The sequence below is a fragment of the Pygocentrus nattereri genome, chromosome 21 (assembly GCF_015220715.1).
Source record: "Pygocentrus nattereri isolate fPygNat1 chromosome 21, fPygNat1.pri, whole genome shotgun sequence".
Lineage (NCBI taxonomy): Eukaryota > Metazoa > Chordata > Actinopteri > Characiformes > Serrasalmidae > Pygocentrus > Pygocentrus nattereri.
The window spans coordinates 27,272,844-27,293,886 of record NC_051231.1 but is presented as its reverse complement, the minus strand read 5'-3'; the positions used below and the strand labels follow the sequence as shown (position 1 = coordinate 27,293,886).

Below are 21,043 nucleotides of genomic sequence, written 5' to 3'. Positions count from 1 at the left end.
AAGGGTGTGTAAATAAACACAAACACTCTCAGCAACACTGGACGTGCACACACCTTAGAGCAGGGGTCTCAAAGTCAAATTACCTAGCCAGGTAGGGGGGTAGTTGAAAAAGAAAGTAGCAAAAAGGTGGTTTTTTAAAGCGTGGATTTTTAACAATAACATATAACTCATTTATGCATTTAAGTCAGTGTTTTCAGCAATTATACTACTTCAAAACTACTACTACTACCTCTAGCAGCAGCATAAATAAAAATGTTTCATCAATATTTTTTTGTTCAATAAAACCATATAACCTTACATTCCAGAGTAGAATTATAACAAGAAAAATTGTTTGTGGGCTAGTTTTAAGTGTAAATTATAAATATGTGACTGTCTACATGAGGCCCATGGGCTGATAGTTTGATGCTTCTGCCTTGGAATCTGTACAAGAAGGTATCACTTATGCTAGTGAAGCCCTTTAAAATCTCAAGTCTTTTTACACACTAAGGCTTATTATTCAGTAACTACATGGACTACAGTACAAACTAGCTGAGCTATTCATAGATTATAGAAATGTGTAATAAAACTTTGGGCCCGCCGGTGGGCCCTGGCCATTGGGTCAACACCAAGACTAGCATTATTGCTAGCAAAATTACAAGCAGTGGCTTTGTGTACATGTGTGGTATGTGGCTGTGTGTTAACATCCTAATGTTCCTGTCCTCAGGTGAGTCAGTATACCTTTGCCATGTGCAGCTACAGAGAGAAGAAGGCGGAGCCTGTGGAGCTGCTTCAATTGGACGGATACACTGTGGATTATACTGACCCTCAGCCAGGTAACTCCAGCCCATTCTTTATCTTAAGGACAGCACACAGTCCCAGTCAGGGCTCTTTGATTTTTATGGAATGCAGTATTTAACTAGGGACACACCGATATGGGAATTGTAAGCTGATACCGATATCCCATATTTTTCACGTCCATTCATATATAAAAATTTGGGCAGCCCTGGCCAATTTGCTTTGGGGTAGCCAAACATGCAAATACCAATACATAAACAAAAATGTACAAAAACGTATAAATTGGGACTACATCTATCTGGATTAGCACTACTGAGAGATATAGCAAGTATACAAATGTATAGTTATTCATGCAGTACAGTTAATAATATGCAGATATTTTAGCCTGGCATTTTACCAAAGGATAAGTTCTAAACAAGTTTACTGTTTGAACAAATTGACATTTCACTCAGAGAGTTAAAACGTCCAGAAAAGAAATAAAATTAAAATGCAAATTTTTAGCAAATCATTACGGAAAACTGGATTTCCTCTCTTTTTTGCAATAAATGAGTTTGTTTAGTATATAAATTCAAAATTTACCATTCAGTTTTTAGTCCATACAGCCCATATATATCTACATATAGTCTTAAAGGTACAGTAACAGAAATTTGGAAAGTGGTCATGTAAAAATGAATTATGACTATGTTTTGTACATAAAACCATACAAACATCATAAGTGGACCTCAAGGAAAACTATAAGAAGAAGAATTAAGGATTTGGACCCTTCAGAAGATCATTTTTAATGCTTTGATTAATACATATAGTCTTGAGTCATACTATTGCCTTATGTAGACTAGACATTCAACGCATCTCAGTGTTTAAGGTGACGATTCTTTAGGGACAGAAGAGGTAACCATCTGTCTCTTTCTTCAGTCTTGACCATGAGGTGGATTGTCCTCTGTTAGCTCTCTCTATTACTGCTGAGAGGCTCAAAGTGACTCCATTTATTAGCCTTAAACAAACACATGTAATGGATTGGTTAAGCTCAATTATGTCTTAATTAAACCCAGTGACTCTTTGTACATGAAATTAGTCTCCATCCATCCTGATCATGAGAACATCCAATCTACCATAATGGGAAATGGAAATGTGAAAACTTCATGAATTAGAAAAGAAATGTGTGAATAATTGTAATTGGTTCACTGTGGCTGCATTATCTGCATAAAAACAACACTATTAGGGATCTAGCTTACTAATGGAAAACATGACTGTATTGTTTATTTATCTACCTATTTGATCTGTCCATTTCAAAATAATACATTTACAGTTAATATAATGTGTTTAAGGGGACATTTATAAAAGTGTTCACATTAATTAAATATATCACCATTATTTTGTCTTTTACTTTTGGCTGCAATTGTGTTGGTGTAATATATTTGATTCAGGTATATATTTGAATACATATATATTTGAAGACCGCTCTGAAACCTCTGTTTACAACTCAACAATCAAATTATAGAGAATTTTTAAAAAAAGTGTAGTTCCCCTTTAGCGTGTTGTTTATGAAAACTCTGTTGGTGTAGGTTTGGATGGTGGAAGGACGTTTTTTAATGCAGTGAAAGAGGGAGACACTGTGATATTCGCCAGCGATGATGAGCAGGATCGGATCCTGTGGGTGCAGGCCATGTACAGGGCCACGGGTCAGTCTCACAAACCGGTCCCCCCAACCCAGGTCCAGAAACTCAACGCTAAAGGAGGGGCAGCGCCGCAGCTCGACGCGCCAATCTCACAGTTTTGTGAGTATGGATTAGATTTGTATATAACAATATTGCATACACCTATATACGTACTGGCGTTGTCAGAAAACGTCTCAGAATTGGTAGATTTACAGGAGAGTGAAAACTGTTCTTATCATTTGTTATTGAAAGCAAATTTGTCATGGATTGTTCACAATGTAAAGGGCAGCAGTTTATTGTAAAAGAAAACAATGGTTTTCTTACAATAACAGCAATGTGAAGCAATTACTTTCATTAAATGCATTAGATGATTAGACACTAGATGAATCTAGCTTTCTGTAGTTCATCACTCATCATTTATTTCCTATGAGAGCAATCAAGACTTAATCTTTAGTGTGCGGATAAACTGAGGATGGTAGTGAGTATGCTATTCGCTGATTGTGTAGTTAAGTGGTCAGTATTTTCTTTTGCTTTGTTTTCATCTTGATTTGTTCATCTTTTTACGACTTCCATTCTTTTAAATCTTGTTTTCAGCCTTTCTCTTTTTAGTCTCCACCAGTGCTCCATTTCTATATTATTATCTGCTAATGAGTCCAATGACTTTCTTTTTCAGTCTTTCTTTCACATGCTTCCTTCTTTCCTTTCCTCTTCTTTCTTTTTATTTCTCTTATGTCCTGCTTAATCACTTGTGTATGTATGGTGTAATTCTATGTATGTGTAGTCTCTCTTTGTCTTTCTCTCTTTCTCTTCTCCCACGCTTTGCTTACTACCTATACTGTGCGGTACTTTGGCCCATGTGTAGGGTCTTTGTGTAGCTCTGTGTGTGTGTGTGTGTATGTGTGTACAGTACTGTGAAAAAGTCAGAGAGCACCATTTGAGTGCTTAATGTCCCGTCAAAACAGCCATTAAGTGCAAGTTTTTCATTTTCCAGCATTAAGGGAAAAAAAAACAAGTAGAAATTAAACTGAATATAAAATTAAATATAATCGGTTTAGTGTGATGACATTTCATTTTAATAGTGTTATTTTTTCCAGGTGACTTGCTTTCAGGTTTCCAAAGAAATCTGCATATTTTTCCACATCTCCAAAGTTTAGTTGGTTGAATGTTCTTCCTCTAACAATCTCAGTAATCCAAAACACGTTTAATGATGTTGAGGTCTGGACTCTGGGGTCCGTTGTTTGAGAACAGCAGGGGCTTCTTTGTTTGATTTGCATTTTATTTCCTTTTCTCAGTAACAGCTTCTTGGCAGCTACACATCCTTTCAGACACATCAAGTCTTCTCACTCTGACTTATTTTAATTTTTCACTTTCATTTTTCCCTTTCATCTCAGAAATATCTTTTGGAAAAAGAATAACTTGTGTATAATAGCTGATTTGACTATAAATTAAATAATGAAGGATGGTCTCTGACTTTTGTGCAGTGCTGTATGTCTGCTTTTTTCTTTTCCCCTGCCTCTGTTCACGTCTTTATGGCCATTCTGGTTTGTCCCTTTTCCAACCTGCTCTCTTGCAGCTGGACTGAGGGGTAAGTGCTTCCCTCGAGCAGCCACAGTTCAGATAAACCTACCGCGGCTTATCTGACTCCAGCAACCTGCTAGTCGCTTTTTCTCCTTCTCCACTTTTCCTCCTCTATCATCACTCTCCTTCTCTCCTCTGCTACTTTTCTTATCCTCTTTTCCACCATAGTGCTCTCTCTAGCAAAGCTATATCTTTTTTTAGTTTTTCTTTAGGTTTTGGAATATAAAATTTAGTCATTAGGATGCATGTGAATCAGTTTTATTTACAGAACTGGGTAACACTTTACTGCTGGGCAGTGTTCATAAGGCTACATGATACATACATAAGCTCATCATGACAACTGACGTAAGCCTACAAAATATTTCTAAGGGCTTATTGTCATCTGTCACTAAGGCTGCTTTTGTCAACTTTGATGTCAAGCTGACATTGATTTTTTATGACATTAGGTGTACAGACACTGTTTTGGGAGAAAAGACATTAAAACAACTGACTTTGTGGTTTAGTGTATAACAATGAGCCAAAACATTATGACCAATATCTAATATGCTGTTGCTCAAGCATGTGCCTGCAAAACAGCTCTGACCTGCCAAGGTATGGACTCTACAAGACCTCTGAAAATGCCCTGATGTACCTGGCTCCAAGTTGTTAGCAGCAGATCCTTTAAGTCCTACAACTTGCAAGGAGGTGCTGCCACAGGTTGGACTTGTTGCTCCAGGACATCACACAGATGCTCAATTAGAATATGGAGGACAGTGTAACACCATGAACTCTTTGTCATGCTCCTCAAACCACTCCTGAGCAATGAGTGAAGTATTGCAGGACACGTTATCCAGCTAAAGGAAGCCACTGCTAACGGGGAATACCATTCGCCATGATGGGTGTACTTGATTTGCAACTATGTTTAGGTTGTGCGTCCAATTGACGTCCACAGGAATACCCGGAACCAGGGTTTCCCAACAAAAAATTGCCCAGAGCATCACACTCCCTCCACCAGATTGTCTTCTAGACACAGACAACCTGGTGCCATCACATTCCCAGTTATATGGCACACACATACTTGGCCATTCACTGATGTAAAAGAAAATGACATCCTTCTTCCGTGGGCTCAAAGGTCCAGTTCTGATGCTTGCATAGCCAGTGTAGATGGTGGACAGGGGTTAGCATGGGTACTCAGATCCATGCACAGCAGATTGCAATGGACTGTGTGTTGTAGCACACTCCTCCTGTAACCATCATTAAAAAATTTTGTTTTTGCTTGGTTGCCCAACACCTTGTTGGCATTTTGTGGTTTGTCTCTCCTCAGACCACTGTCAGTAGGTGCTCACCACTGCTGACCACGAGCAGTCCCCAGTCTTGTGATCATAATGTTTTCGTTCATTGGTTTATATCACTATGACATAATTCTGATGATGTGGCATACTTTAGATCTTATATATGGTAAACCGAAACTCACAGAAAATCAGTGTGACTTGATATAGATGTTATGTCAACTTCAGTATAGATATTTATTCAAAATTATGCCAGTTGTCATTAAGGTCTTATGTTGGTGTACACTTATGAACACTGCCCTACAGTAACGTGTTACCCAGAAGTGTTTTGCATACTTGCCACTCTCTATATTTAGATCCACATATAACCAAAAGAATTAAAATAATTTCACTGAAATGGGTCCAAATGAAAGGAAAGCACTTTTTCAGTTAGATGATCCTTACATAATAAAACCAGAAACAGCTGCTGCATCACTAATCAATCAGAGATCTTTTTTTTACCAAAGGAGATGAAGCAATGCTGAACGTAATGTCGATGATATAATTACAGTGATTTTCTCCAACCATTGCAGTTGTTGATTTATTGCTCTAAATTAATTCGTTGAAACTACTGGCTTGGCAGAGTCACTGGTGTTCTTCGCCACCTCTCAGCAGCTGGTAATTACCGTGCTAAGAGTGACGCCCCATGAATTAAACAGTGTGTTTACAACCTGATTATTTCTGGAAGCTATCAGTGGAATGTTACCAAATAACAACTTGCTAGTTCACACTAGCTTCTCTCCTCTGTGTAATATAAGGCTAACCATATTTCTTCTAAGGACAAAAAAATTAAAACACAAATTAGGTCACGTATTAACGGTTTTAAACAGAAAGATTAAGATGTAATTTCACAACACTGTTATCTATTTAGATGTCTAGAGGCTGATGATACATCTGTTTCTCAATCTAGCAGAAATGGATAGTAAATTATATTAAACTGACCCATAGTAAATTATTTATAAGTGAATTTTAATGCATTATTGCATTCAATTCAATGAATGAAGTTTCTACAAATGAGAGTTGGCAAATATGTAACTGGAGTATGAAAAATGTACACGAGTAACGGATATCACACTCCAGTGTCATACTGTACTTCAGTAGATAGTCCATAGCACCCAGAAAATACTGCAAAGGATCATTGGACAACACTCCATGCACCCCCCAGTCAGACACATGATGGAGACTGGACCCTTCTGCTTTGTTTTTAGTTTCTGTTCACTAACAGTTTGACAGCTGTTTTTTCCCCACCTCTCAAAGAATATCATGGTTCCCGAACATGTAAACCAGCTCTTTAACAGCATAGCTGTAGCTGTGCGTTAATGACACTCTTCCAAAAAACTAAACTTCACTGATATGTTTGAAATTGTCTTGTCAACTTGCATATCAGACAAATAAAAAAAAATCCATGATGCATAACAAAGCATATTAATACATAAAAGAATTTCATCTCATTCAACAGCCAAAGGTGCAGGCAGGTCAATTTGTAAGAGTCTTGTATATTTTTCATGCATATAACTTATGGGGCAGATAAGTAAACATTTATATGAATCATGTTACAGAGAAATATAACCTTAATATTGTAGAGGGTTACAGTAAAATGCAAATATTTTGCCCAGCATCACCCAAACATTCTGCTTTTCCAGAGTACCATAAATACATTACCAAATATCGGTTTGAAATATTGGCCAAATCTGAACATTTGTCCAATGTTTTTTTTTTTTTTTTTTTTTAAATACCGATATGACTGCGATATTATTGTCCATCTATAATCTATACTATTTAGATGGGATCAGTTCTACATAAGAAGATGGGCAACATAATTTAACCACAAGACATCTGTGATGTTTATGACTGATTCACTATGAATACAGTGGTGACTACTTGATTTACACTTAGCCATCACACCAAACAAGTTCCATATTCAATATGTTCAGCTGCTCACAAGTAGAAAGCATGTCCATAATTTCATTTAGCCTATAACCATCTATTTAGTTGTGACATGAATTAGTGCAGTCATTAGTTTGGGAATGTACAGCCATTATCAATCAATAATTCTGCATTTTTCTGTCATTTTTCATGTTTTAATGTTCAGAGTTATACACTTGTGGTCAAGTAAATGAACAAATCAGAAATAAATACTTCCTTGAGTGATTCCACACTAGACAAGACCTTTTCCACAGAATGTAGTGAAATATTTACCGACACAGCAATCTGCACTGGACTAATGTAACCTGTTGTTATTTTTTACAGTCAGTTTTGTTGTATGTAAACGCTGCTGGAATCTTTACTGATGCAGGAGCCTACAGTTGAAAAATTTACTGAGAAGGTCCGGATCTGGATAAAAGTAAAATAACAATCATTTCAGCCCAATAGAACTTCAGTGTTTCCCACACATAATTTACACTTTGACAGTAAACTCAGGTATATGAACATCCACCAAGGTATATTTTAAAAATGGTAAAAAAAAATACAGAGCATTTTTATTAATCTGTTTCAGAAAAGCAATGTGCTTTGAATTTAACCACGCTTTGAAATGCCCGGATGTAGTTATGCTACTGATTCAGCTAATATTACCCCTAACAGATGAGTACTGAGAAATATTTTAAAAAGAAAATGCAAAAGAGGAGAGATTCGTAGTTCAGGAGCACTGATTTGTGCAAATTTACAGATAAGCGCTTTGCTGTCATTAAGACAGCTTAAACCTTACTGAAATACAGTTAGAAGAGAAGTGCATTTTGGTCAGTTCAATGGTTGAGTTATTTGAGTTTAGCTCAAATAGCCCCCCTTTTGCCAGCGATTATAGCTTTATCTGTCAGTCATAAAACACTTGAGTTAACTGTCATTCTCCTGTCAGAGCAGGTAAAAAAGGTGTAGTGCAACTACAGCAGAGATTAGGTTGAAAAATGCTTTGATATTAAGACTTTGAGAATCAGAAAAAAGAATCATTAGTGAGACTTTAACCCCTTTCTGCAGGCCCCCAGTGGTCATTACAGATACTTTGAATTAATATGATCAAATAAAAGATTTTTGATAACTCTGTTATCAAATAAACTAGAACCCTGTTGGTTGTGTGTGTAAAATGTTGTGGCTGTGTTGAGCTGCTAGCGAGCAACGAGGGGTGAAAGATGATGGGCAAGAAGCCCTGCTGTGAAAACAATGCACAACTCTCCATAAAAGCGGCCAATCTCAAGATAACATGGACAGCGGCTTTCTTCAAAGTTGTGTTTAACTGGCCCAAAAAACTAAAACACAATAAAATTGCTTGTATAACTACTGACTTGCTTGCTCACCAACAAAGACAAAAATCCAACTCGCTAAATCGTACTGCTTTACATCAAATATCCATCCATTAACACAACTGAAGACAAAAGCATTCAAACAGGCAGGAATGCTTTTCACGTCTACTGTGAACAGAGGTTAAAGCTAAAGTTAAGGATGTCGGTTTTAAAGTTCACAGAGCAACTCAGAAATGGCAACTTGAACAAAGACAAAAAAACAAGCAAACAAATATGATTGAGCTCAACTGTCGTCTTCAATCAGGGCTGTTTTTCTCGAGTCCGATAAGGACAGAAATAACGGACGGCTATTGACAGAGTCTGCTGGCGTGAACTCTGCTCTGTAGGCTGATGAGGGCGGCCATATTGTGGGAAAGCGGGTTCAGGAGGGGATTAAATTAGAAACATTTTGATTAAACAGAGCCTCTGTGCTGTCACTCTTCCTCTCTTTCTCTCTTCCTTTACCTCCTCCTGTCCATCCCTCACTTGTGGAGAAGCACCAGCGTTGTCACTTGGTGCCCATGGCCCATGTTGGCCCTGGGCCTCATCTCGGACTCCCGTTCTCTTTAGTGTCAGCTTGTGTGTGTGCGTGTGTGTATAAGGGGGTCAGTCCTTCAGAAACAGAAACAAAAAAAAAATCAAGCACTAAATAGCCCCAAATGTTGTACTGTGGACGCTCCTAGAGAAAGGATCTATAAATGAAGAGTAGCCCATCAATCATTGTCATTTCATCTCTGGCCAGCCTGACCGTGGCTGACTAATGTCATTGTCTGTTACTGTCCAGAGCCCTGCTCCTCTCCTCTAATGTCAAACAGACGTTGACAAGTTCATATTGAGACGTATGAGAGGGACACAATGTCACCTTTTTGACTTGTGGCTTGGGTTCAATTGGACTGCAGAGTCTTTGTGTTCTGTATGTGGTTACACAATATATTGTTTGTTAATCAGTATCACAATGTCATTAAAATGCAGCTGTGCCTCTTGCCAATCCGTAAATGTTTGATTGTGTGCTCTGAGCATCCTGACCAATCAGAGGTGTTTCTCATCATGTATCAGAACTGCATAAAGACACAGGTTGTAAAGGGTCATTATGAGGCCTAACAAATTCAAATCATTATTTAAAAGAACGTTTAATCGGAAAAAAAAAAGAAAAGAAAATTTTCCACTTATCCCAGATGTAGTCAATCAGCTAAGACGTTTGCTGTCTTAAATTTAGCTTTATTATTTTTGCGCCTAAGCTATGAATTTTTTCCAGGAACATATGCCGAAAACTGCTCAAACCACATCCAGGTCTTCATTAAGGTAGCTCAGAGTTGTCGATGTGGTTTAGAGTCCTTTATGATTACTGTGAACTATGAAAATGTATAAAAACTTCACAGTGTAGCTGAATGAATTCTTTTTCAACAAAGAACTGATGAGTTCTGGTTCAATCCAACTACACTTGGTGTGTTGTTTCTATTCATAAACATATATCTTTAGTTTTAAAAATTCAGGATTAATAACTGCTTAAAATTAGAAATAACATGAAATTCCAAACATAATCTATAGCATCCTTGCGCCTGCATACGTGCCCACAAAGGGGAGTCGGAATTCAGTACACCACCTGTTGTCTGAAATGGTTGCCCACTGCGTATAGCTACACTATGAAATTTGGTTAATGTAAATAGTTCACAGTAAGTCAAACAGTGCCCACATTGACTTGTCTGCGCTACCTTATTCAAGACTTGGATATGATATTGGGGATGTATTTACAGAAAAGGTTTGGGTGACTATTAATTTCTAGTGTTTGTTAGCGATGTTACCCTCCTAGCTCCTAGAACGACACAAAGGAAGCAACATGTGAATGCCAAACATGTCTTGGCTAATCAGCTACCTCTGAAGTAAATGGATAACGGTGTAGATAATTTGTCAAACCATCCTTTTGAGACACCTAATAAACTGGAACTGTTATTTTAGTCACTGTGTGCTGTTGTTGCAAGCCGTTATGTCCTCCAAAAATAAAGGTTTAGTCCAAAAATAAAGGTTGTGAGAATAGCACTTGCATTCACTTTTATTCCTTTTCCTCCCCTAACATCTTTAAAGACTTTGTACTGCATGTATTAGATTCAAATCTGGAATGACTAACTTTCTAGAAAAATTCTGTCTTGGATACGATGGAGTCCATTAAGTTTGCAACATTTGCTCTCCATGATATTGTGCACTGAAAAAGAAATAAATGGTACGTTTTCAGCATGTAGTCCTTAAGCACAGGTGAGGGTTAAGCCTTGTTCTTGCATTCAGATGCAAACTGCGGACACTCGGTAGGCCGCTGGCCCTGAATAGGCCCAGCCTGCAGTATAGGCCTTAAGCCTTGTCTGAAACGCTGCATTATAATGAGAATAGCCCCCTGAGCAGTGGCTGGATTAAGCTACAGGCCTGCTTATTTGCCCAGGCACTGATGTAATACCTAAGCCCACTAACCAAGGAGGAAAGTGAAAATGTGTTGTTGGATTTATTTATCCCCCTTAATGGACAATGGCGGCATGGGTAGGGGGGCCCTGGTCCAGCCCTCTCCCATCCGTGGGTTAGTGGCACGGGGTTGCTTTAATTAGGTTGACCCTGGGTGGGTTGGGGGGGGGGGGTCCAGGGCCTGCGGGCAGCCTGCTGAATGGAAGAGGGTTTATTTGGAATGGCCAGATTGGGACATCAGTTTGCTAGCGAGAAGTCTATAGCACCAAGCAGGACTACAGGCCAAGAATAGACACAGGATCAGTCAGGAAATATGCATCAGTTTGAAAACATTGCAGTTTAAAGACATGTGGGATTAACATTTATAGATGTAGGATAGTATATATTGTCATTAAAACTGTCATTAAAGATTTCTTGATTGAAAGAAGTAGCGTTACTTAATCAAGAGAAAAAACACAAAAAAACATTATGCGTGCACTGCTGTAAAACCTGAAGTCCTTTATAATCACTTAAAATTTGGACAGATTTTGTGAGTTTTTCGGACTGTATCATATGTCTTTACATACTGACATCACATGCACATGCTGATAGGTCTGAGTCAAATCAACATTAGGCCAGCAAAGATATGACAATTGTAGACAATTCACTTAGATCCTTGGAACACATATCCTTCACCAAGTTTTGACTGCATTGAAAGTGCTTTCAGTGTGCTCACAATCATCAATAAAGTGTCTGCTAAATTTCCTTCGGGATCAATAAAGTCTGTCTGTCTGTCTGTCTGTCTGTCTGTCTGTCTGTCTATCTATCTATCTATCTATCTATCTATCTATCTATCTATCTATCTATCTATCTATCTATCTATCTATCTATCATGTTGCATGCAATTACATATTTCCACCAGAGAGGTCTCCAAATTCCCAAATCTTAAATAGTGTAGCTTTAAGCCCTCAGAATATCTAAATAAGAAAGTTTTTACATATATGTGAAAGGATTAATGCAAGTTAAAGACTAACAGAATCAGAGACCACATTTTTATGTAATTTAAGTTTGGTGGTAATTAAGTATGCTGGATAACAAAAAAATAACTAAAGCAATCTATTCACGTATTGGTGACAATAACGTAACAGCATAACTAATAAATTAGATAAATCAGTCTCTCAAAAGCTTACTAAACAATGTTTTGAATAATTTGAGTTTTAACGCATGTACTCACCATCCACTGTATACTCTAACAGAAACACTTACTCTACAGGATCACTAAATACATGCACTATTAAAGACATATATCAGCCCCTGCCTATCTCATCCATTATTGGTCAGTTTCTGACCACAGACCTGCTGTTGACCAGATATTATTTAGGTGCTAGACCATCCTCAGTACAGCTGTTACACTGACATGCTAGAGGGAGTGACATGATGGGATGAGAGTGGTCCAAGACCCAAAAATATCCAACCAAGTATGGCTCTGTTGTCAGAAACTGAGGCTACAGGATGACTAACAAACTGTTCATGAGCCAATGGTGAGGTTACAACATAAAAGGGAACATTTACTCTTCTGTCCATTTGGTCTGAAATGCAAGTTGACAATGGCTCACTTGTCTTAACTAACACACCTGTATGGCAGACCTTCAGGTAAAGGCCTCTCTGACATGTGACTGTATTCTCTAAAGCTTGTTTCTCTCTCCACAAACACACCCATATACAAAAACAGATGCAGACCGTGCGCAGAAACATGGAATGGATGAGTTCATCTCAGCAAACCCCTGCAACTTCGACCATGCCTCGCTCTTCGAGATTTTACAGCGGCTCACACTGGACCACAGACTGAATGACTCCTACTCCTGTCTGGTACTCAACCACTCTATTTCACATCCAGACACACTGTATAGCTCAATTCTGCTGATTCAGTTCCGTTCAGTTAGATCACTGTCCTTGTTTTAGTGCAGTTAAGATCAATTATTTTGTTGCGTGTTGTTTATATTTTTATCCCTCCTGCTGACTCTGGTGTGGTCAGTCCATTGTCCTGAGAATATAAACAGTTTCTTTGTTTATTTGCTTAGTTTTTTCTTGTTTGTGTATTTACATTTCTCATTAATTTGGCAGCTACACATCCTTTCAAACTCATAGTGTTGACATGTCTTCTCACAGTGGAAGGAAGGGCAGAAACACCTGTGGATTTTCTCAGATTTGAAGCAAGAGTGGAGCTAGACGTTCTCCTCTGTCTTAAACCTGAAAGCTTTAAGTGCTGTTTGTCATGGTGGAAGGTTGGGGGTCTATAAAGTCTTACATAGTTGTTTGGGGTCCCATTTTCTCTGTATTATCTATAACTCCAGACTTCCTTCTTCCTTATGCACATGGATTGTCTTATCTAATTTCATCAGAAATACTTCTTAAAAATGAATAACTTACACATGACTGGAAATTAAATATATGAAAAGATTTGCAAAATATATAATTATATTAATGACCTACATTCTGTTTAATTCCAATAATTTTCTTTTTAGGTCAGAGTCAAGGAACAGGAAAAAATGTAAAGAATTATTTCTGTCCAGTAAAATAAGACTGTACCCGCAATGATCATTTCCATCAGTTCAGTTCAAATTGCACACATTTTCATAAACATGGTGCTGATTGACAGTTTATAATCTGCAACTTCAACAGCTTTTCTGCTTGTTTCAGTGAGCTACAAGTGAGAAAAAATTAAATGAAGCTTAAATTGAGGCATTTCAAGGCATACGCGCAATGGGAGACCTAGGAAGATTAACAGCTCACTTTTGTGTTTCCTGTTTCATTCTATGAAAAGTGTGAATTCATCACACTTGTTTGTTTTTTTCATGCCTAATCTGTCTGATCTCCCCCTCCCCCTTTTCTTTTCTGTATTTCCCTCCAGGGCTGGTTTAGTCCAGGCCAGGTGTTCGTACTGGACGAGTATTGTGCCAGAAATGGTGTGCGGGGGTGCCACAGACACCTGTGCTACCTGAGTGATCTTCTAGAGAGGGCTGAGAATGGAGCCATGATTGACCCCACGCTGCTCCACTACAGCTTCGCCTTCTGCGCTTCACATGTGCACGGCAACAGGTACAGTGTAACAACATGGAACAAGGCAGAGTGTTAATGTGTTAATGTGTAGTGTTTGAGTTTTGCTACATTTAAACAATTCAAAATTGAGACACACATAATAATGCAGATACTTTGTAACACTGAATAATAAGCCTTAGTATGTGGACATTTGAAGGGCCCATTTCATGAAAGACTGAATTTTCCTAGAATTTTTTATAAGCAAATATGTTTGCCCATATAATCCTTATACTGGGATTACGTCGCAAAAACAGCTCATTTTAAATGTGCTGTTGTTGTGATGCCACCAACACTGACTCATTTACATATATCAATTTATTCAGCATACAGCCGTTTAGCCCTGCTCATTCATGCTGAAGTCAGAAGGAGTGTTTCAGCCAGGACTGCTTTTTGAATGAGACGAAGTACATAAATACCACCAGCCAGAACAGAGCTTGTTTTTATAGGTCAATCTGAAAAGCACAGGCACACAAAACCTGTGAGAGGTTGCAAAATGTAAATGTAAATGACTGCTTTTGGTACATAAAACCACACAAACATTATATGGAGCTATAAGAAGAATGTAGGATATGGACCCTTTTAGTTAATGCCTTGATCCCAAGGCTTATTATTATTTAGTTATTATTAATCTCGAAGGGCCTATGTCTTAAATTTTTCTTGTAATTATTTTCCTTGAGGTCCACTTGTAACATTGGTGTGGTTTTATGTACAGCTAAACTGCTGTAAATGAGTTCTTGTGACATCAGAGAACTAATGAATTCAAAACAGCTTAGTTTCCACACATGCACTGTATGGGTTGGAGTTTGAACAGTATGGTTTGAAACTTGACAATGTTTACATATTACTTCAAACTCCTTATTTCAAAAATGTGAGGGAAATATGGTTTTCCATAATATGGACCCTTATTTAGTAACTACTGTGAATTACTTAGTATCTACTATGAACCTAATAGATAAGTTATACATTTATGAGAGTGAATAATTAAAGTGTGGGCCTTTAGAATTTAAAGCAGTAACATGTGAATTTTTTACTTCAATAAAACCAGATTAACTGCTTTCAGCCTCATAGGCTGAATGACAAAATATGTTTTATACTGTAGCATTTTTTAATTCATCACAAACACCTCATTCTTTTCCTCCATTTTACTTTAATTTCTCTCTGATTTCTCATGTAATCCATTTCTCACCTGCTGCTACATTCATTCATTTTCTTTCACCTCTCTCTCTCTCTCTCTCTCTCTCTCTCTCTCTCTCTCTCTCTCTCTCTCTTTGTGTCTGTCTTTCTTGCTTTCCAAGACACTATTATTTCCCCTTTCCTAAAATCTTCCCTCTCCTTCCTCTCTATCTTGCTATCCATCCACTCTCCACTCATGGAGAGACAAAGAGGTAGAGTGAAATATCAGCACAATAACACATACGTTTTCTTTCTCCAGCCCCTCATATTCCTCTCTGGATAAGATCCGACTATGTAGTCTTTCCCCCGGGTTCAACACTTAGAAGTCCAGAGCTTCCTTCATTTTGCTGTAATATTCAAATGTAATAATAATGTAAATACATAGTTGATGATATAATTACAGTACTGAGCAAAAGTCAGAAACCATCCTTCCTTCATTTCTTTCAATTCATGAAACAAGCAGAAAACACATTTAATGGACGATTGCACAGAAACTTCAAAAAGTAAATGTTATTTCAAATTTGTTCAGTATTTAGTGTGTCCACTTTTTTATTAATGTGTCCATTCTTTTCAGGAGACTTGCTTTCAGTTTTTCAAAGAAATATGCAGGGCTGTTTTTCCACACCTCCAAAGTTTAGTCTTAAAAGCTGATTGCATTTTCTGCTTTTAACAGAAGCAAATCAGAATTTCTGAATAGTATTTTATCTTACAGCATCTTATCTGTAGTTAGGAAATCAACTTAAATCTACAGGATTTAAACCAGCTCTGGATTCCATTTCCTAAAGTTTTAGCTGGTGTGACGGCTGCACTGTTATTCCTCCAAATGTACAGCCACATGATAAGCTCTGTCTCCTCATTAATCAACTCCATCACTGTACTATTTTATCTGATGAGTTTTCATCAACATTAAAGGAGAACTCCACCGATTTTTCTAATTCTCTGTATAAATAAAAGGTTAACAAGTCAACAAACTCATTCAGAGTGGTCTGATGTGAAATGCTCCATTCTAGAGAACTGCTCACAGTGGTGGTGATAGGAACCAGACGTACACCTCTAAAAGCTCCCTCACAGAAAGTTGTCTGAGACATGGTTTTATGAAAGTTTATGATAGTTTTTGCTCTAAAACATATTTTAATCAGATTATTTAATGCCTTCATGCTGAAGGGATACATGAAGAGTGTTCTAAGGCAAAACAGACACCAAAGAAAACATTTTTCAGATTTTTTCAGAAACAGTTTTTACTACTTTACCATCATTTGCATCGTATATAAACACTCAGAGGACAAAGGTAGGTTCACTGGCGGTTTGGGATAGTAATTAAAATGGCTATATTTATGTTCTAGACTTCTGACCTCTGGTTCTTAACACTACCACTGTAACGAAATCAGGCTCTGTAACTTTCTTTACAAATGAAGAATTTTACATCAAACTACTCTGAATTACTTTGTTTACATCACAAGCACTGAATTATGCAGAAATGTTGACAATTCATTGGAATTCCCCTTTAACTCATGAATACTACTACTACTATTACTACTACCACCACTACTACTACTACTAATAATAATAAGAGGGGATGCATGAGATATACTGAATACTGTTTTCTTGTCTGGAGTTAGAATAAGATTAAGAAGTTAGCATCTGTTATTCTGTAATAGCTTCTGTCCTAAATTCAGTCCTAACTGAAGTTGTCACGGTGACGAAATAGACAAGATAAAAATTCAGAGTTGGGATGTTTCCATAATGCAGCCTTAGTTTTGGAAACTGTTTTTTCACTTATTTTCCTTTGACTTCCCCCTTTATTTTGCAAGTGGATTATCTTGTGTCTAATTTTCTCAAGAAAAAAAAATCTGAAAATGTAATAATTTACTTGATGGCCATTTAGTCATTTTATTTATTAAATAAATAAAGGGTGCTCTCTGACTTTTGCACAGTGCTATACTGAATTAACTTTACATGCGATTTGCATGCTGTATTGACAGATTTGAGTGTGCTTCTGTCTTTTTTTATCTGTTTAAATGCCAAGAAATGACAAACATGTGAAGCTATGGCTTCTCTTTCTGGAAAAACAACACAACAATAAATCATTTTACATCAAATTTAAATCCACACACACACACACACACACACACACACATTTTCTAAGCCGCTTCTCCCTCAGGGTCGCGGGACAGCTTAACACGTTCAATATAATTCTAGAGTGAAAAGTAATTCTAGCATATCGAACTATACCATGCTTTTATTGTCACTGGTTAAAAGTTTGACATTTAAGAGATAAAGAGTCTAACCCTTAACAAAGAAGTTCTTTTCTTGCCCTGTACACAACGGCTACTGCTCAAATCTCACCACTAGACCCAGTAAGCACTCTGGAAACACATTTATCTGCTGAATGCTTTACACATGACTGTCCAGTAACCGCACTTAAATCTATAGTACCCATCCCAAACATCATCACAAAGCTTATTTTCTGTCTATCCATCCTTGCCTGTTCTTCTGTCCATGTTCATATCTGTTTCTTTGTCTACTTAGATTAATTTCTATTTCAGTTTGGTCACAATTTGTTTTTACTCTGTTTACTCTTTTACTGTGTTCTTTTGTTTTGCATGTCTCACATCTTTTCTCTTTATTTCCCACCTGACCTCATGCTGTTACAACCCTCATGAATGCATGCACCCATGTTTGTGTGGCGTAAAGTAAGCGAGTGTGTGAGCTGATGAAATGGCCCGTGACTGAGTCCGAACTGCTCAGTGCCCTGTACCCCTCATCCCCTTCTGACTCTCCCGCCCTCTCTAAAAAAGAGCTCCGAATCATGGAGTTGAGGAAAAAGAGGGACTCTAAGTCACAGGTGGTCGCAGGGCTCAAAAGGTGAGGTCTAATATGATTCCAATATAAGCTATAATGTAGTAGCTTACCGAGCTCCCTTTCCCCAATCCTATGACTGGTGGTCCACAGTCAGTCAGATACCCCCATTAAATATGTATGACTATTTTGTTGCTAATTCTCACTCTTAAACCTCCTGTGTTTGTAGTATAGAGCATAGAACGTACTGTCAGTGTGTTTGTGTGAATTTTGTGAGTAGGAACTTGTGTTGAACAGCATGTATGGACACAATGTAAACTGGACGCTAAAGGATAATTTATTTTTGAAGCATTTTGGGAGCAGCCAGGAGTTATCTAAGTTATCTATGTAAAAGTGGCCCAAACAGCATTTTACCAGCTTCAGTTACTTGTTGGTTTTTTCAAACGAGAACCTAAATGCACATTCTCAAAACCAGCCCCTTCCCTCATTTAAGACGTCTAAACATTTTTACAGTTTATAAATCATTTGAAACGTGAAGATGCACCATACCACCATGATTTTATACAAATACAGTACTTTGCAAAAGTTTGAACAACCCAAATGACAGTTGTTGAGAATATGTTATTCTTATGTTATTCAGTTAACTTGAATACGGCTCTTTTCTACAAAATTTAGTGCACAATTTCAATTTATTTGCTGAGTTTAATATGTTGGGAAGAAATAAAAGATAAAATAGAAAATGTGCCAGAACTTTTGCACATGCCACATTGTTTTTTTTGGGTTTTTTTTTTTTTTTCAAATAAACAGTAATTGTTTTTTTTTCTTACAAATGTATAATAATAATAATAATAATAATAGTAATAATAATGAAGTTGATTTGAAGTGTTTTTTTAGGTTTGATCTGATGTTACTAAAATTTTAATTGTTTTGCTTTATTCAGATCAAATGCATTCTGTTATTATGAAAAAAATGTTTCATACATTAAGGATTAGAATGAACTATATTTTCAGTGTTGCGAAGTGACAGAAACCCAGACGCTAGCAGATGAGAGGTTAGACGGTTTAATAGTAAACCTAGCAGCGAAGGCCAAAAAGGGGCAAAACACAAAGGAGTAGTCAAAGTTCAGGCCAAATGTCTAATCACAAATCAAACCAACCAGCAAAAGTACCAAAGAGGGAAAGGCAAAAGACGTAGTCAAAACACGAATCAAAAGGGTCATAAACACGGTCAAACACATAATAACAGGAAAAGAACGCTCAGTAGATTCCGGAGAAACAATACCTCGCACTGACTGTTTGTAAAGCCCAGGCTTTTGTACTCTATAATGCTATAATGAGACACAAGTGAAAACAGTTAAAAGTCTGGGGACTGTGAGCGCTGATAGGAGCACAAGCTTGAGTCCAGAGTCACAGGATCTCCCAGTGCATTCTGGGAGTTGGAGTCCGATCGATGAGGACAATGCGTGACACACAGTGTAATACATCTATATATTATACCTATTCCTTTATATTATTAATATTATAGAGATAGATTATAGACATATCTCAATAATATATAAATCCAAATATTAATTTATATATTCTTTTCCTTTTAGTTACAAAACCTCTAAGTGCTTTATACAAGAATTTAAGCACTGGAGAGATAAAATACCACAATTTATCACTGGACAGATATAATACCAAGGCTTAAATGAGCACAATATGTGAAAATGCTTGAGAATACCAGGAGATCAGCGATTATAGAAATACTCAAACCAGTCCGCCTTGCACCAAAAGTCATACCTGTGTCAAAATCACTGTGATCACATTTTTCCTCCATTCTGATGGTTGATGTGAACATTATCTGAAGCTGCTGGCCTGGATCTGCATGATTTTATACACTGCACTGCTGCCTGAATGAGTAGGCACACAAGTGTTCCTAATAAAGTGCTCGGTGAGTATATCTAAGAAAATTATCCTCACGCAGCTGAGCTGTAAGTGATTTTAGGAAGCATACCTCAGTGTAGCGAAGTGGTCTGGAAAGGCTACTTGTCAACACATCAGTAAGATATGTCAAAAAAGACTGAATAAAACCAGAGCAATGTCTTCAAAAATTCTATTCCTTGTAAGCACATAGAAGGGTGAATTCAGAAATAGCTGGAGCTTTTTTAGAGAGACAGCAGAGCAACCAGCCAGTAACGTGTAAGTAGGAAATAGGTATAAAAGGTCATTTCTCCACATCTTTTAGGGTTAGCATGTGTCTTATTTTGGATATGTTTCTCAGGTCTTATATAAACAAGTTTGTCTGTGGTGCTGTACGTGGGTTGACATGTAGAAACTAGAAAGGTTTGGACTAGATGTCTGTCAGTCTTGCTGATGATGAAGTTGAGGTGGGTTGTGAGCATGTGTGTGCTTGATAGACACTGATGGAGCTGAAGTAGGCTGTCTGTTTGTGTCCCGTTATGATCAGCTCGGACAGGAAGACACGTGTAGCTCCAAGTCAGAGAGAGAGAGAGTGAGAGATAGAGTGAGAGAGAGAAAGAGAGAGGGAGCCCCTCTGACAATCTGTCATGCTGTCAGTCCTGACCTCGAGGCACAGTGGTGTTAGTGTGCTCCCTCTACCCCCTCCCCATCTTGTACTCCCTCCTTCTGTTTTTTTTTCTCTCCCCATCTCTCGCTCCCTCCCTTTCTCACCCTCCATCCTGCGCCCTCTATCCTCTTCACCTCCTTTCCTTCTGCACTCCCAACAGTGTTCTAGGCCTAATAACCCCTCTGCCTAAACAACAGGTTCGTCTGATCCCCCTTGTCTGTCTTACCTATGAACTTTAACCCCGGTGCCTGAGGCAGACCAGCACTATCATTTAAAACACACACACACACACACACACACACACACACACACACTGTAGTCCTGGTGTGACTACAGATGGCTGTATAGCGTGGATCTCTGATGTAGGATATGATACTACCACCTCATT

The 21,043-nt window shown here is 37.8% G+C and overlaps 1 protein-coding gene across 28 annotated transcripts in view; it reads left to right on the top strand.

Moving 5' to 3' along the window:
- The window catches only part of cadpsa (Ca2+-dependent activator protein for secretion a), a 192,419-nt gene that overhangs the window by 115,892 nt on the left and 55,484 nt on the right, over positions 1-21,043 (top strand). For 21 of the 28 annotated variants that reach the window (XM_037532116.1, XM_037532114.1, XM_037532107.1 and 18 more), the window contains exons 10-14: positions 704-812; positions 2,337-2,549; positions 4,003-4,014; positions 12,749-12,885; positions 13,928-14,115. In XM_037532116.1, coding sequence (XP_037388013.1) covers positions 704-812; positions 2,337-2,549; positions 4,003-4,014; positions 12,749-12,885; positions 13,928-14,115 — 659 coding nt within the window. The remainder of the gene's footprint in view (positions 1-703; positions 813-2,336; positions 2,550-4,002; positions 4,015-12,748; positions 12,886-13,927; positions 14,116-21,043) is intronic. The other 7 variants (XM_037532117.1, XM_017711840.2, XM_017711831.2 and 4 more) reach the window with 1 other exon arrangement.